We start from the raw sequence: 17547 nt of genomic DNA on the forward strand, positions 1-17547 counted from the left end.
GAGGTTTAATGTTAAAACAAGTGTCACTTGGGATGTTTCTTACTGTATATCTACCCTGGTCAGCATCACGCTCTTTTTTAGATCAGCGAGTTCTGCCCTGGCTCCTGGCCGCAGCATCCCTTGCTCCAGTGAGTAAGCAGGAGGCAGAAATAGTAGAAAACAGTCTTTTCCCAAACCCAAACATTTCACTTGTCTGTTCCTCACCTTTGCTTCAGCTCTCAGAAGGATAGATTTCTTTCAGCTCTCAGGAAATGCTGCCAAATCCAGTATTTCTCCAAAACAGGCTGATGAGGCATAAGGAGGCATCCTTGGGTCTTACGGCATCGCGCAGTCTCCCTCTTTTTAAGCTGCTTCTCCTTTCTCTCCTTCCCGCAGGTGAGTAGCGTGCTACTACTACTGATACACACATTTGAGTAGACAGAAAAGCAGCAGGTGGACAGAAAGCGAATTGCAGAGAAGCACCGAGGGGAATAGCTCAAGAGACACCATTGTCTGAAAAGTGGATTTACTGCCTATGACTTGTCTGCTGTAAAGGCTCACAATCTGGAACAAGTTCAGGGTTAAAAGTTCACAGCTGGGGCGTTGTAGTGTGAGTGAAGGGTGAGAACCAAGCAGCAAACATTAAAGCTGATTGCCTCGCTTGTTTGCTATCTGTGGCTGTGATGCTCTTGCCAGGGATGGTGTAAACCCCAGAAGCCAGACAGAAATTCGAGCTCTGTTGCACGACACCTAGCACAGCAGGTTGTGGGGGGAGGCTGGGAGATGTTCTGGGATTGGAGCTCCTGTGATCCATCCTAGTCAACCCACAGAGGATGTTTCTCTTGTGTCCCATGACTTGCTCTCCTGCATATCTGCTGCAGCCAAAGCAGAAAGCTTTTTGCCGTGCAGATGCAGAGATGATGCGTTTTCCTGCCTGGGGTGGTAGAAATAATGGGTTGCAAAAATATTTATTGCCGGAGTCAGCATCTTTGCTGACTGATACGATCTCTGTGCTGACTTTCACGATAGTCTGCCCCTCATCTTTCTACCCCTAGGGTCACTTTTGGCAGATCCACGCCAAACACGTGGTTCTTACCTCTTCTCTAAGGGGAAGCTCAGACGTTTCCCAGCCAAAGCCACCATGCTAAAAGGGAAACGATCTGACTTCAGGGAGATGGGACTTCATTTTTGAGACATTAAACACCCAAAGTGGAACTTTCTGTCTGCCACTGCAGTGGTTCTCTTTAAATATTCATTACACACAGCACTGCAATGGAAAATTTGGGTTATGCTTATGTTACCTTCCCTAGAGATCCAAACCTGCATTTTCTTGCATGCCAGCTAGCTGTTCTAACTTCTGTCGATGTGAATAATACTACCAACTGGGATAATACCACCAGTATTATCCATTCTGCTCCCTCACAATCTGAAATGATATATCTGGGGAAGCACCTGCGAGATGGGTCCTGTTTGCTGAAGAGGCAAGAGGACAGCCTGTACCAAGAAGCTCATCACCACCCAGGCTGAGGGCTCTGCTCGTGTCTGGTGACAGAAATGCAGGCAAGCGTGGGACTATTTTTGTTAAGCGAGGCCTGAAGGAAGTCTTTGCTGATGCCAGCAGTGCCTAAATATTCAGCGTAGGTAGTTGTAGTAAAATTAAAATATTTTGGTGGGTCAAGTCAAGGCTCTAGGATCAGCCAGAGGCAGGGGTATGAAGGGTACTGGGATACAGGAAAACTACACACATGCTCTGTATTTAAAGTAGCTGTGCGTGGCTGGCTTCTGCTGGCTTTTTTTTTTTTTTATTTCATCAAACTTGCGTGTCTTTGGGTCTTGGGAAAGGTGCCTTCCTGTGAGCACCTGGGTTACAAAGATTTTCTGTGGGGTGGAAAGTATGGGAATTGCTTCAGGCATTATCTTCATGTGAAGCATCAGAGAAAAGGTGAGGGTGACCTTGTGACTGACCTTCTCTGGCAAAGCTATGGAAGGCTGTTAATAGCAGCCAAGTCTTGTGCTTTGCCTTGCCAACCCCAACATCAGAAAGCCCTGAGTGAGCACCTCAACCTCTCCCACAAAAACCTGGAAAGTTTAACTGCCTCAGGTGGTGTTCTGGGGTTTTCAAAATTGTTGGGGAGGCTGGGTGTCATATTTGCCTTCTGTATTTTATCCTTTCAGGTCAAAGCAGATCACTTGGTTACCTTCTCTCCAAAAGCAGGAGAGCGAAGGATTGTAATGGTCCTGTGCAGGTTCAAGTGATGGGGACCTGAGTGCCCACAGTGAAGATTTGATTTAGCCATAAGAGGACATAGGTTAAAAAATACCAAATCTTAAAACTTTTAACACCTGACTCCAAGCCTGAAACCCAGGCTGGATATCCAAATGACCTCAGAATATCCATTAGATCCTGGGTCCTCTGTGAAAATGGATTTCTGCCCATCCGGAGGGCAGAGCGCCCAAGCCGGAGCAGGTCACGCAGGAGTCGGTGCAGCTACGAAATGCACGGGCCCACGGAAACGTTCGCCCGGCCCAAATCTCCTGTGTTGTCAGCGGCCATGCCTGGTGGTACCACCCTGTGGACCTGCTCCCTCTTCCCTCACTGCGTCCCCACAGGTGCAGAGCAGCCGTGGCGGCGGGCCAGCCCTACCCAAGCCAGGAGGAACTCCCGCCAATTAAGTGAAACTTGCCCTTAAAACAGTAACAAACAAACAAGCGATGTTGGCGAGCCAGGAACTTGCATGTGCTCTGTCAAGCCTTAGCGTGAAGTGATGTGTAAAAGTATTAGCAAGGAATAGGGCAGAGTTCAGTGCTGAGGTCAGCCCTCTGCTTTTAATTAAGGCAAGTAGGAGTCAGGAAAGACAATATCCCATTATTGAGTGGGTAGTGCCTGTCATGTTAGATGCAGTGTCTGCATTCAATTAAAGGAGGCAAATTAGCCTTTAGTGCCAGAAGAAAAACCAAAATGAGAGCCAGTTTGATGGACCAAAATTAAATGTGAGACAGGAAGAATTTATCATCCCCACAAAAACGTTTGGAATACACATTGGAAAGAAACTTCAAGAAATCCATGGAAATGCTTTGAAGGGGAGTGACTCACAATCACTTTGAAGGCTAAGTTTTCTTTTTACTTTCTGCTTTGGAAAAAGGTTTTTTAAGATTCATAAACTCTAGTTTGCTCTAAGTGGGAGGGCCTGGGATAACTTTCTTCTCTCTGCTCCCTCAGATGCTACTGAGCAAACTGCTTATCCTCTTTTCTTACCACTGGGCCCTCGGAGGGTGATGCTCAGCATCCCATCCTGGGCACTGATTTGTAACCCCAGCAGCGTGAAAAGCAAGTGGGCAGTTATGGGTTGGCACTGCCTTCTCTCCTGCTTGGACAGACCGTGGGACAAAGCGTAGGAAAATATGCAGATACATCCACATGGATATGTACACCAGGGTCTCTCATACGGGGAAGAGGAGCAGGGAAACCTGCAAAACACTGTAATTACCACCATTAAATGGCCTGCTTGCCCCACCACTAACACTATTTTTCAGAAGAAAAGGTTGGAAAGTATCATATTATTTTACCTACAGACAGTGACTCGAGCAAACCAAGCTGAAAACCACTGTGGGAATAAATTTGCTGCTGGTACTGTGCATGTGAGTTTGCAGTTCATTCATGAGGATTTGGTAGGGAGGTTATCCAGCATCTCAGTTCAAAGTAAGTTGGCTAATTACCTTCTGGCCTCGAGGTCCTTCGTTTTAGCAGCCCAAGGACAGGTGAAGATTGGTGCTCTCACAGCTATTGTAATGTTGAGTATTTTGCTGTAGTTGTTCCCGAAAAGGATGGGCTGTCACCTTCTCTGTGCACATGCCAAAATAAAAATATACAGAAAACCCCAAAAATTCAGTATATGTGTTTTTTCCTAAAAAAATTGCAATGAAAACAGTGGAGGCAGCTGTAATTACAAATAAGGTATTGAGCTCTTCCAGGTATATAAAAATATATATAATATAAATGATATAAAATACATTAAAAACCCCACAAAGATGTAAAAGATACATCGGATCACTGAACCTATTCTGTCTGGAAGGAACGAATGTAGAAATCATTAAATATAAAACTAACATCACAGTTGCAATGCAGCAGTAACAGATAGAGGGAGAGGAGTAGATTCTTACACTTGATGCTGCATGTGAAATTCAATTCCTTCTAAGGACTTTTAGACTTACAAGGAGCAAAGCTCCTTTGGGCAGAAGGGAGGAATCTTCATATTTAATATAATCCCAGCTTGCAGTGCTTTTTTATTTTCTCCACAACTTTTCTGTGTCACAAAACACAGGAATAGAAGCGGCCAGTGATCATTTCAAATGTGAAGTGGTCTCATGGAGATATGCAATAAAGAAGAGCCTCTTGCCAAAAACAAAACAGAAAACCCCAACCCAAACCCTTCTCTCTGAAACAATCTTTTTTGTGATTTACAGTTGGCTCCCAGTGGCATGGCAGGGTTAGGAGACCAAAGTACCTGCTTACAGCAACAGCAGCTAATCGTGCACAACAGCAAGACAAATGCTAGATAATTGGAAACAAATGTGGGAGAAATCCTGCAGTAAATGATGAATCTCAATCACCAAGCCCTCTTAGCTCTACAGGTGCTTTGCCTGATGCCTTTTACAGTCATGGAAAGAGACAGGTTTTATTATCAACATAAAATTAACTCAAGGAAATGAACAATGAGGATTACATCTCTTCTGTTCTCTTGGTCCTCTCTGTTTGGAGTCATCTAAAGCTCAAGGATGATGCAAACATCAGAGGAGAAGAGAGAAAACCACCCGCATGGAAGGCACCAAATATCTCAAAGCAGCAGCAAACGCAGCTCTCCCTTTCCCATCCGTTCCCATGCCCCCCCTGCACTGACAGACAGACCTGTGTTTTCTACAAAGACCTGGAAAAAACAAGAGCAACTCTTCCTTACCTGGTGCCGGTCACCAGATAACTTTCTCTCAGATTCTGGCTTTATGACAAGCCCTTACTTTGGTCTAACTTTTCACTTCTGAGCTTTTTTTGTCTCTTTGGGGGAGTCAGAGGGATGCCGGTGGAGGAGACAATTGGTACCTCTTCCCCTCCTGCTTCAAAATCTGAATGAACACATCTTTTCTACTCAATTACTCCAGTTTAACTGACTCCAGCTCTTTCCCCCAGCTGTTCAGGGAACCCCGGGATGCGGGGATGTGGGAGTGCCCACAGAGAAGGAACGTTGGGATTCCTGCTCTGTCGGGAAGCCGCCGAGCAGCCCCTCGAACGTGTGCTCCTCATCCCACACGCCTCGCTGCCGCCTCGGCTCCTCTCCCTGGGCAGGAGCATTTGCTGCCCTTTCCATCCCCACCGCATTAACCTCCGTGCTCGTCTCTCCCCAACCACCTTCCCCACAACCCTGTTCCTCACAGATGCCCATGCCAAAGCCCTCCTGCCCCGAGGGGGGACGGGTGGACCTCGATCCTCACCCACCATGTGAGGTTGGACCAGGCTGCTGAGGCACCAGCCACCGTCAGCTCCTGTACGCAGCCCAGGGGGCCAAAATCAAGGGGGACGAGGCAGGAGGCCGGGGGTTTTGGGGGGAAAGTGGATACAATGCAGAGACAGCGTGGAGAAGACGTATGGGCATCGCACTGGAAGGACGGGAGAGAGAAGTACATTCTGAAAAAAAAAAAAAATCAGCCTTCATTATTAGTGCTGCTGGTGGAACAACTTTATATTAGAAGCATCTGAAAGTGGTTATCTTCCATAAAGTAATTCATCCCTAACAGCTGTGTTTCAGAACAACAGCCCACGTTAAGGCATTCGCACAGCAATGCTGCAGCCACAGGGTTTCCCAAAACACTCGCAGGATGGGAAGAAGAAAGTGGTGTCGAGGGAGGAATCACACTGTCTCCAGCAAACAGAGCAGGCCTGAAAAACATAAAGTTGGGAAAAATACACCAATGGATTTTTTTTTTTTTTTCTTAAAGCATCTATTGCCTCGTGAGCCATTTTAATCAAAAATTAATTTACAAACTCTCCTCCTGTTCACAGTAGGGCGCATTTTCTGATCTCCTCTTCCTTGGCTTTTCAGTTTGCCTAAATCTGGATCTTGATCTGCAGGGTTCACCTGCTGCTTGCTTCCCACCCCAAGTCAGACCGGCACATCAGCCACACCACGCTCATTCCCACAGCAGCCAAACGCAATTTCACAGCGAGGACAACAGCGGCCTCCGTTAAGGAACGAGCTACAAAAGCACATGAAATGCCCTTGGAGGCCACGGTCTGGTTTTCATTAGGCACAACACATAACGAGAGCCAGGGGAGGTGCAAGACAGGAAAGAGGCCGTACACAGGCACAGCTCACGAGGTTTTTATAACTCTTTCCATGAGCATCAGCAAGCGTATGGGGAAGACGAAGGGCTCAGGGCACGCCGGGGCGTCTCAGCCGATTCCTGATGCGTCGCCCCTGTGGCCATCTCCTCCAGCTCTCCTGATGCCCTCTGGCCTGCCCCAACCCCTGGCAACTGGTAACTCTTGCTGGCATGATAGTGCCTCGCTGCCAAAAAATGCAGTCAGGGCAGTGCACGAGAGGGCTTACCCCCACCAGGAAGCCCTTCCAGTCTCACAAAGTGCCCAGCGCAGCCACATTTTCTGTCCCATCAAGCCACCATCCTGATTTCTGTGCTGTTGCTCCTCCCTTTGGGACAAAAGCTGCCTTCTTGTGAGTCAAATCAAGGAAGGCCCGAGCAGAAAGCAGCTTATCTCACCATGTTATCGTCACCAGCTCCCTCAGCCATGAAGCGCTGCCTCTCCTGCTCCCCCTTTGCTGGGCGGGGTGGGAGAACCAGCAGCACCAGGGTTTCTCCATCTTCAATTCAGAAGAGCCTCTGTTTCAGGGGTGTTCTCTTTTCCCACTTTAAAGATCAAACAGAGGCAGGGAGAAACCGAGCACATCTCCAAGGTCACAAAATCAGCAAACGGCTCACACTGGCCACAGCCTCTGCAAGGCCTCATCCAGTGCCGGACCTGGTCAGCCCTGGCATCTTCCTCTTCCACACAGCCAGTGACTCCCCCTTTCACTTCTTTGTTCCCACCATTTTTTTTCCTATGGATGTGAATGCAAGGAAATGCTCTTGGCTACTTCACCATGCCCTTTCTTCCCCACTCATCCTGCACCAAGATGGAGGGGAGGCAAGGACAGGGGTGTGTTTATGTGTTCTGTTCTCCCACGTTCATTCTCTCCTCTCTGCTAGAGTACTGGGGGTGTAGGTGGGAAGGTAAGAGGCCTCTCTCTAATTGTCTCCTCTGCTCCTTCCTTAACTGATCTTGGCTGGCCCTGCAGGAGTCAGGCCCCTTAATGATTATTTCATTCCTAGCACAGACAGGGTGCAAGAAACACAGAAGTCCCTGCTTTTCTGCCAGACTCCTCTGGCCTTTCGCTCTGAACTGCCCAACCTGTTCCTTTTCTCCACCCTTGCCAGATTTTTGGTCCCTGTGTGCCAACCAGGCACGCTGAGCTTATGGCAACGCTGAGGAGCAACCACTGTGTTCCTGAGCGACTTCAGAGAGCCACCTGTAATGTTACCCTTTCTTCTTATTGCCACACACTTCCAAAACCCTTCCTACCATATGCTCTGCATCCTTTAGTCATCTTTTTTTATGCTCTACTTTCCTAATTTCCCCTCCATGCACATCCTCAGAGAGGAACGAGGAGCCTGGAGCACAAACACTACACCCTCATCACTCTTCTCTTCCCACAGTCCCTTCCAGCCTCACTGGTCCTCTCTGCCCATCTCTGATGTGTAACATTTTCCTACTACTCTTTACCTGCATGGGCAAATGGCCCAGGAAACCGGGAGCAGCTCTTACAGCACCTGAGCTGAGGGTGAAGGCTTTGGGGCTTTCCTCCTGGGACAGCCAGACACTTCACCACAGGCTCCTGGCACCCTGGTAACCAGAGTTGCCTGTAGCCCTTTATTCAGCAAACCATCAAGAGGGATCATCGGTGGTTTGAAGCATGTTGCTCAGGGGAATGCAGGGGAAGCTTGGTGGTGGGTCACTTAGCCGTTCCTCTCCAGCCAAGTGCTCTGTGGGTTAAGGTGATTATTGTTTTCTTGGCAAGGAGACAGGGCTAAGAATTTTGGCAACACCGACAAACAGAAAACACTTACCACATGGAACCCTTCCATCTCCTCAGACCCAAACGATACTTTACATGTCCTCAGAGAAGCAAACTTCATAGTTTCTGCAGACCATTCCCCTTAAATTCACAGAAAAGGTGAAAGCAAAGCTGTGGTAAGACCACTGCTGTGCCACACTGAGATGGGCAACCCAACCACCAAACCTTTCCTACTAAACAGTTTCTTTATGCAACAGAGGGTGCAAGCAGGAGAGGGTCGGCAGTGCCCAATCTTTCCCATAAACAGGGAGTTTGCATTTAGCTGCTGTTGTAGATCTTCACAGTATCATCTAGGTTGGAAAAGACCTTGAAGATCATCCAGTACAACCATTAACCTCACACTGACCGTTCTCAACTCCACCAGATCCCTCAGCGCTGGGTCAACCCGACTCTTAAATATCTTGTGGTGATCAAGGGCAAGGTAAAGCTTGTTTACCTAGAAATGCAGTTTCTACAGGAGAAATCAGGGGGTTTTTTGTTGTTTTACTTATAAAATAGTCACTAATCCCAGCAACATGTATCTTATGTTCCCAAGCTGATGCACCAGGAAAAGGGATGCAGGAATAGCTGCTGCACATGGCAGGTTTGATACAAAGCAAAGCTTCCCCTTGTCAGGGGCCTGCTTTTCCGTAGGCAGTTGTACCAAACGTGCCTTGATTCCCATGCAGAGGTTTCTCAGCTAGCTACAACATCTCCTCCGTGAAAACAGGTTAAACACGTTCAGCAGTTCCCCTCCGGGAGCAAGCATGTGATTTCGCATTCTCACCTTCTTAGGGAAACGCTGCCAATACTGGCAGATCCAAAACAAAACAAAACAAAATCTTGTTTTTATGCTCTTAACAAAGGGTTCTTCCCACTATCAAAACGAAGGGCAGGATTCCAGCGCTCGCAGTCACCTCTGCTCGTGTGCACACGTGCAAGAGAGACGCAGAATTACACAAAGGAAATCAATTCTCAGACTTCCAAAGCAATCTTTTCTCAGACAGGCAGGGGATATTTTTTTAAATGATGGAAAACAGTGTCCCTTACTAGGCCTGCTGCCCCTTGGTGCCTGGTAAACACGATTTCAGCAGCTCTGCCATCTCTGGAGGCCATGACAACTGGCACAGACAAGACACATGGTGGAGCTGCAGCTGAAACACAACTTACTTGTTTCCTGAGCTACAGAGAATACTGCTTTTTTTTCAAGATTTAACTCAAGTGGCTCATTGGTAGGGCTGATCCTGCTCTTTGTGGTGTCCATGGCAAGCACTTTGAAGAGCTGCATTTGAGATGCACCCTGATGCTTAACAGCTGTATCTGCAAAAGATGAAGGGAATTCAGAACAACATGAATGCTATACACAAACTTCTATAACACAACTGCACAGACTCTGTAGAAAGGTAGCCACCATCGTTTATAAAAAAAAAAAAAAAGGAGCTGGTGAGCCTTCTGTAGCCCAGCAGCAATTCACAACTGGCATTTTTAGAGAAAAACACAGCACCCAGCAGCTCCAGACTGATGGCTCATTTTCCAAGGTAGAATAAATACAGCACCTTGAAATAAAATAAGCATGGCACACCAGCTGAGAATGAGTAGCATTTGTTTTTACAACATTTTGTGAGACTGATAAATGTAGGCCCTGTCTTACTGATATGGGCAGTGATACATGGCTTGTCCATGCCTCCATGTAGAAAAACTGGAGCTGTAAAAGAACCTTAGTAGAGTCAGATCCACATCAATACAAAGCCATATTTATTTCCACAACCAGCGGATGCAAGTGGAGTGGGAATTCCTGTGCTGAGCTTATAAATTCAGAACTGCTTCCTAACCAATTACTTGTTACAGAAACAGGATTGGGGGAGGGGGGAGGGAATTTTGTTTACATTCTAAAGTTAAACACTTCTCTCTCTGCAAACATTTTGATACAGATTTAAAGACCAGCAGTCTCCAAAATTATCACCAGGCATCTCGAGTCTGATAAGGATTTATTTGATAAAATTGTCTGGTTTGTATTATCCTGTAAACTAATCTAAGTGATCAATAATGAAGACTTTTAACTTTAAAATGTATTGCAGAACAGAAATCAACAGAACTGCTTGAAGTCAACGATGTGTTTCAGGCAAATGCATGAGTGTTTGCAGAGTCTGCCTACAGCATCAGAAAACAGCACATTCTGGCTTTTATGGAGAGCAAAGACACACATGGACTTTTACCTGTCCTCCAGATGCTGAAACAAAATGAAGAGTTCCTCTCCTTTTTCACTCTTAGTTTTATTATAAAAATCAACATTTCATTTGTTACAACTCAGTTTATAGTAATAGTTGGAAAGGACTTTTGTACAAGGTTTATATACACCTTACAAGTAAAGCACTTTATTTTACAAAAAAAAAAAAAAGTTAGTGAATGAGTGAATAGGGCTGACCAAATGTTGGTCATTATAATATAAATACATCCTTGCAAAGCACCATCGTACCAAAGTTGATGAACAAGAGACACCAGCTGGCTTTAAGACAATGACAAACAGTGATTAAAGCTTACAAAAAAGAACAAACAAAACAAAAAACAAAAACAAGATTAAAAATCTGAAAGCAGCACCAGATCCTTCACTTGCAAACAAGGCTAGTTCAGCTTAAGCCTGGTGGTATCCTCTTTACAAAAAGACACTTTCATTTTCCCTCGCTGACTCTTAACTGCCTGGCTTAAGGCTACAGCCATTTTAATCAGGACTTCAAAGCCGTTCCTTGTTCATTTAAAAGAGGGGAACAAGACTGGTCTCCAATAGTTTCATCATAACAATCATGCTGAGTGCTGCTAAGACAATCTCTGGCCTGAATTGAATATGGACCGTTTGCTTACCCTGCCCCACACAGTTTTGGAGAGGATCACCCAGTCCCTATAAATGCTGTAAATGCCCGGGCATCACCCACTGAGCTGCCCTTTTTAAAGATGGAAAGAAAATGGTCCGGTTCGGATCACTCCTGTATTTTATTTGACTTCTTTTAGAAAGAAATGGCATGCTTTGCAGCCATTTTCAAGCTATTGGGTCATTCCTAACTTATTTTCCAGGTGTATCTGTCACCTGCCAATTAAGTTAAAGGTTAATTTTCAAGCAATAACCCCATCAAAATGCAATTAAAACAATCTCATGGCTAAGAAAGCAATTTATGAATAACAATGTTAAAATTGTTTTTTAATGGACCAAACACACCAGCTATTTTTTTGTTGTAGAAATAATAAGAAATCTGCTACATGCACAGTACATGTTCAAAAGCAGATTTTGTCCATAACAATGCTGTGTGACAAACATGCTCAAGACAAAAATGTCAGGAAAAAGAGTGACTGATTACTTCTTAAGAGATATTTTGAAGAAGTCATTTGATTCAACAGCATGCATGACCAGGGAGTTCTGTAGTTTAAGCAGTTCCCCCCAGAATGGAGGTAATCAATTAATTCAAGGAGATTTGTCAAGCAATAAGGAATGGAAATACTCAATATTCAAGACAGTGGCCTTTTCTTCATCTTAGCACAGGCTTAACTGCTTTAAAGTAAAACAAATGAATCTGTGTTCAAGACTCACCAATCAAACCATTTCTAGAGAATGGGCAATAATCAACAGAGAGACCAGACCACCACCAAAGTCCATTAGTGCAATAAATAGGGATTTTCTGCGTGCATGTTCACTTGCAGTACATTGTAGCACCTGCTATGTCAAGCAGTTTGGGTGCAATTTGCTTCATAATTAATCTAGGACTACAACAGATTGATTTTTAGGTGCCTACAGAAGAGTTTTACTCATCTGCAAAATGGACTCCAAAAGCAGGGGAACAGTATAAAAAATGTGCTTCCGCTCCCGTCTGGTATGATAGAGCATTAACTCTTCAGGTTTAAAGTAGTGAGTATTCTGTTGTGTGACCTACACCCTGGCCTAAGGAAGTCCAGCTTACGTGAGACAGGAGGACAGCATCCAACATTAGCACTCTGAAAGGCGGGGAGGCTGAATCTGCCAGTGGGGGTGTACAAATGTGTATGCACAAGAGAGAAAGTGATTAACTTTGGGTAAATTCACATTATCAAAGATACGTGCACCTGCATACCTATATTTGTACATGCACACGGGGGGAAAATGTTATGGCAGTAATCTGGAATTTACAATACTGAAAGTTACAACTCACAGCAAAATGAATCCTTTGATATCAACCGGCTCATTTGCATGTTTTGCATTACTGTAAATATTTCATTTAATATATATTCACAGGTTGCATGAATTTATATTCATGGAAACCATTCTTTATTTCAAATGCAAATGCTATGTGCATGTTCCATTTTATCATCTCTAAAGTTCTTTTCAAATAAATACCTTGGTATCCAAAAGCAGTGGAGAAGTGAGCCGTGCTCCTTAGGAGGGATGCAGCATGACATGGCAGGTGTGATTTTAAAAGGCAAGATTAGGTCTCATGAATGTTGCCATTTAAACACGCTAAGCTCCTGTTGATCATGCAAAGGTTAGTTTTCAATAAATTGCGCTGTATGTCCTTATTTGGTTTGGTTTTTTTTTCTTAAACTACAAAGGACTATTCCTTTCCCGATTGAGCATGGCCAGCTATTTCCATCGCCAGCCAGCCAGCTAGGAACACTCCTCAGGTATCTACATAGGGGAAAAAGTGCACAAAGATTACTCCTGTTGATACCTCACTGTGTATGTAGTCGATGCTGTAAGATAAGGACATTTGTGCTTAGTTTAAAAGACAAGGAGCAGCTTCACTGATGTCAGTGAGACCAATTCCGTGCTAATGCTACAAACCCACTTGAGCGTAACGATCCCCTGAACTGCCATCTGTGTGTTATCTGCAGTCCTAACATCTCAGTCAACAGGAGAAGTGGGAGAAAGCACGATCCTCACTGAAGGAAGGAGAGAATATGAATCCTGACTGGCTCAGCAGCGGAGAGGAACTGTTCAGTCCCAGTGTTCAATCAGTCTCTGGTTTATCCACCGGGAACGCATCAGGTGTGTGTACTAGTTGCATCAATGCTTCTGTAATTTGGAGATCTGCCCAAAAGGAGCTTCACAGATCATCAACTCTTTCAAAATTTTACTCTAGATTTACTGAGAAAATACATGTACTTGCAAAGGCAGATCACAATTCCCACTAAATAAATTCTTTGGTTAGGTTAGTCCAGACGAGAAACAATCTGCTCTCTATGCTGGTGACCTTCAGTGGAAAAACAGTCTGTCCACTTTCCCCCTCTTCATGTGAGCCTCCCAGAGGCAAACCACGCAAAATATCTGATGCACAAACGGAAACACAGGTATCAAAAAGACTTGATCAAATCCTACACTGAATTATACGTGCACCCCATTGAGTTCAGGTGAGTTATGTGTCGATGTAAACTAGCACAGAAGGCAGGCAGCACGACCCACTCGCACAGAATATTTTTCTTCTACAGAACCCTCACTGTAATTAACACATTTATGAATTTACCTGCAGGAAGTCCCCTCCAAGAGGAAGCCTCAGGGAGGCAGGCCAATGCACCAGAAAGAGGATACCACTCCTTAAGCTCAACCACCTCAAGAGTTTTTCAAACAGAAATTGGCACACTGAAAAAAGTATTTTGCAAGAAGAGACCATTGCCATCGCAGTACAAGCACTTGGACTGAGATACAACAATGCAATATTCTTCTGAGTTCATTAGTGCAAGTTTCCACATGTGAACCCCACACGGAATGCTGCACATGAAAAAATGTAAACAACAGAGAAGTTTCTAATTCTCATCGGTGTGCCAGCCTCAACACCCCCTGCCCCGACACACCCGCCCTCCCCCCCTTCATATAAATGGTTTCGAGTTCCCTTATAGTTCACAATACCCTCCTCAACATCCATCCTGCTGGAGAACACAAACAAGCTTCTTCACCAGCAAGGAAGAGCCAGAAGAACAGCTACCACGATTCCTAGATACCTAGAATGAAGCTGGGCAAAAAAAACCACTTTAGTACGCCAGATCCAGAGATCAACTGCAATAGCCTGGAGACCACCAAGGCTTTTTAAAGTTTCCTCAGGTATCTTGGACTACTAGAAAGACCCTTTATTACAGCTGGAATCCCAATGCTATGGTTTTCCTTGGAGCTGAAACCAAGAGCGGCAGTACTAGCAAGAATTACTTGTCACTAATTCTGTCAACGCACGAATTAAAGCCCATGCCACATCTTCAGATTATTTCTTTTTTAGTTGAAACTGGCTGGGAAACAAGCAACAGAGAACAGTAACACCCCAACGGCACCTCTGAAGAGCTGTTACGCCCATACTATGCCCAAAGGCTGGGAGGCAGAAGCTCCTCAGTCCCTTTGTTCTGAGAGAGAGGACTCAGAGGGCCGGGTCTTTGAAGGCATCAAGCACCTTCAATGGATTTGATGTCAAAAGAAGGTGCGAATGCATAATGCCATCTAAGATCAGGTATACTGTGAGCTCCACTGCAGCCAAAGCAAATTCAAAACACTGCACTGGAGTCAAAGAGGAGTTAATAATACCCTAGGTCGCCCCTCAACCTACACAAATAATGTTTTCACTTGATTATATACTTGCCCTGTCAAAATCACCGTGGTGAGGCTGACGGGAGAAGGGGCTAAATATGATAATATACAAAAATAGAGATGCGAATATAAAAATGGTTTCATTAAGAGTATCTTAAAATTTGACATTCACAGCGGTTAATACTAAAGTATTAAACTCACACCACGCAAAAGAGGAGGTATGACAAAATCATACTGAGAAAAACTGGCTTTACCTAACACAAAGAAATCATGAGCAGTTAATACAGCATGGGAACCCCTTCCAATGATCAAAACATCTATTTTTTTTATGGACAGTTGCTCCACTGAAAGTTAAATGCTTCCTTACTAGGAAAAAATAATATATATATTTATATATATATATGATTTGTATACCGTGATATCAATATACACTGAAAGTACTGCAAGGATATATTATTCATTTACAGTAAAACTAACAATCCACGGTTAAATTTATAGTTTATAAATATGCTGTCTATATTATATGTGGTATAAAAATATTTGACATTTTGTGGGCACTAGGTCAAAATAAGGTTTTCTTTTTTAAGGGACTAGAAATCATTCAGGTATATGCATATTACCCTTGTCAATCACGTGAAAATTGTACTGACCTGGTACAAAACAGAATCCTACCATGCTGGCAAAACGAAGAAGGTAATGTAGAGCATGATACTCACTGCATGACGAGGCTAATTAGAAGAAAAAAAGAATTTACAGCAGCCCAGTTCTAGCAGTACTTTAAATAAGGAGATCGTGATTTAAAGTGACACAGGCAGGAAGAAAGGATGCAGAAGAGATGGGAAAAGCTAAACAGGAGGAAAAAAGCAAACTTTAAAATATACCCAACAAAAATAATTGAAATTCTAGAAGCAGGGAGAGAGCTCTAAACGCTCTCGTTTGGTAAATGCATTAAGGAAAAACAGAGGTGTATTCATTTAAAAAAAGTGTGTGATTATTTTTCTGGATTCACCGCTACGATTGCTGTATTCCTGTAGAAAACAAAGCCCTTTGTGTAAGGTTAGTATCTGTCCTGACTGCGTTTTCAAGTTTAACTTTAGTTGCTGGCCCTCCGTAGTTAACGTAGAGGTTATTTGGCTACTTCCAAGTATCTATGGTATGCTGCTCTGAGACGGACTTCTTTATCATTAATTACTTTAAACATTTTTGGTATTGACAAACCCCACATCTCGCCTCGCTGGACAAGTAACACATCCCGGTCCTTCCGTTTCCTTATGTGCTCAGTCACTTCACTGGATTAAGGCATGTTTTTGTGTTCCATTTGCAAAAATAAAAACTTTTTGTACAAATGTCTGGGTTCTTTTATACAAAAATTTTTCTTCTTATGGCACAAGCAGCAGTTGCTGGTTAAGAAAATATATAAATATCCTTTTTCTTCTGTACAAATATCTTCAGTATTCCTCCACCCCATTTAATAACATTTAACTGTACACTGTCCTACCTCATCCTTCGCCGAGAGCTCCCTCCCCCCTCCCCAGTAAAACGTTTTGTATTTACACTTCCACGGCGGAGGCAGATAACGGGGCGGGGGGGCTACCCCTCATGAGGAGTCCGTGCAGGGGGACGGCGGCGGCGGGTAGAGATGGTGAGAGTAGCTGCGCTCCGTGTAGGGGGACGGCGGGCAGCTCTCGTAGTTCTCCTCCGCCGACAGGTACTGGCTGCGTGGAGTGGGCGGCGGGGGGACGGGCTCTGAATCATAGTTCAAGTCACTGGTATAGCCCTTGGCCGTCGCTGCCGTGACCCTTCGGCTGGGGGCATAGTCACTGTCACAGACATCTGTGCTGCAGGGTGTCGTGGGAGGTGCAAAATGCCGGTAGCTGTAAGGCCTGTAGCTGCGGTGGGGAGATTTATGGGGAAAGAGTCAGAATACAGAAAAAAAACGTGCATTTTGGGCAACACGCCTGCAAACCAGCCAGCGGCGGGTAAGCCAAGCTGGAAACGGAGAGTGGGTCAACCTCTCTGCAGAAAACAGGCAGCATCGTGCTCCTCTCTCTCACGCCGCGAACTCGCTAATTCCCCTGCAGAAGGGCCACCTTTGCACTACAGCGTCAGTCAAATTGTAACAACTAGTGAAAGGGATGCCAATTATTAATTATCTACGGAAAACGGGCTCCCTCAGGACTTACTTGAGCTAGAGAAGAAGTTGCTCCTAAGACAGTGGGGCAGGAAGGGCACGGGGAGAGGGAAGAATAGCTGTGTTGCAATTACATGGAGAAAATATTCTGTTTCCATTATGCAATTTATGAATACTAACTTCCAAGCCCAGACAGGGAAACTGAAAATGGCCTGGCACATTCATAGCAGTCAGGAGAATTCCTCACCAGAGCAGTAACCGGGATGGAATTCCCAAAGGCTGCTACTACAAAACATCTTTTAAAATGAGCCCAAGGTATTTTAAAGAAAACAAAGTAGAAAGGGAGGTGCTTGGTAGCTACAACTACCAGCATCACAGTCAGTTGTTGGGAGCGGGTGGGGATGCAGCTCCTCTATATTCAAGTCAGAATGTTAGGAAAGACGGGAAGATCAGAAGCAGCAAAGCCAGGGTTTATTCTTGGGTGGGGGAGCATTCGGAAACATTCAACCCTATGCTACATCCCTAATACCATTTATAATACTAAAAGTCACATCAGCTAACCAGCGATCAGCATGATTCATGCTGGTGCCAAACTTCAGGTTTCTTTCATTAGAAAATTACTCATCATTTTAAAAGATTTTTTTATATGGCTGCAAGGGATCATTATAAACATCTGGTCTGACCTTCTGCACAACAGAGGCCATATTTTCTGCTAATGGAGAAGAGATGTCTTTTCAGCCCCAGAGACC

The 17547-nt window shown here is 44.7% G+C and overlaps 1 protein-coding gene across 2 annotated transcripts in view; it reads right to left on the reverse strand.

Moving 5' to 3' along the window:
* Nucleotides 1-10392: 10392 nt before the first annotated feature.
* Nucleotides 10393-17547, reverse strand: part of LRP6 (LDL receptor related protein 6) — a 132273-nt gene continuing 125118 nt past the window's right edge. For both annotated transcript variants that reach the window (XM_074825657.1, XM_074825655.1), the window contains one exon: nt 10393-16556. In XM_074825657.1, coding sequence (XP_074681758.1) covers nt 16265-16556 — 292 coding nt within the window. In that variant the 3' untranslated portion in view covers nt 10393-16264. The remainder of the gene's footprint in view (nt 16557-17547) is intronic.

The sequence above is a fragment of the Strix aluco genome, chromosome 5 (genome assembly GCF_031877795.1).
Source record: "Strix aluco isolate bStrAlu1 chromosome 5, bStrAlu1.hap1, whole genome shotgun sequence".
In the NCBI taxonomy this organism is placed as follows: domain Eukaryota; kingdom Metazoa; phylum Chordata; class Aves; order Strigiformes; family Strigidae; genus Strix; species Strix aluco.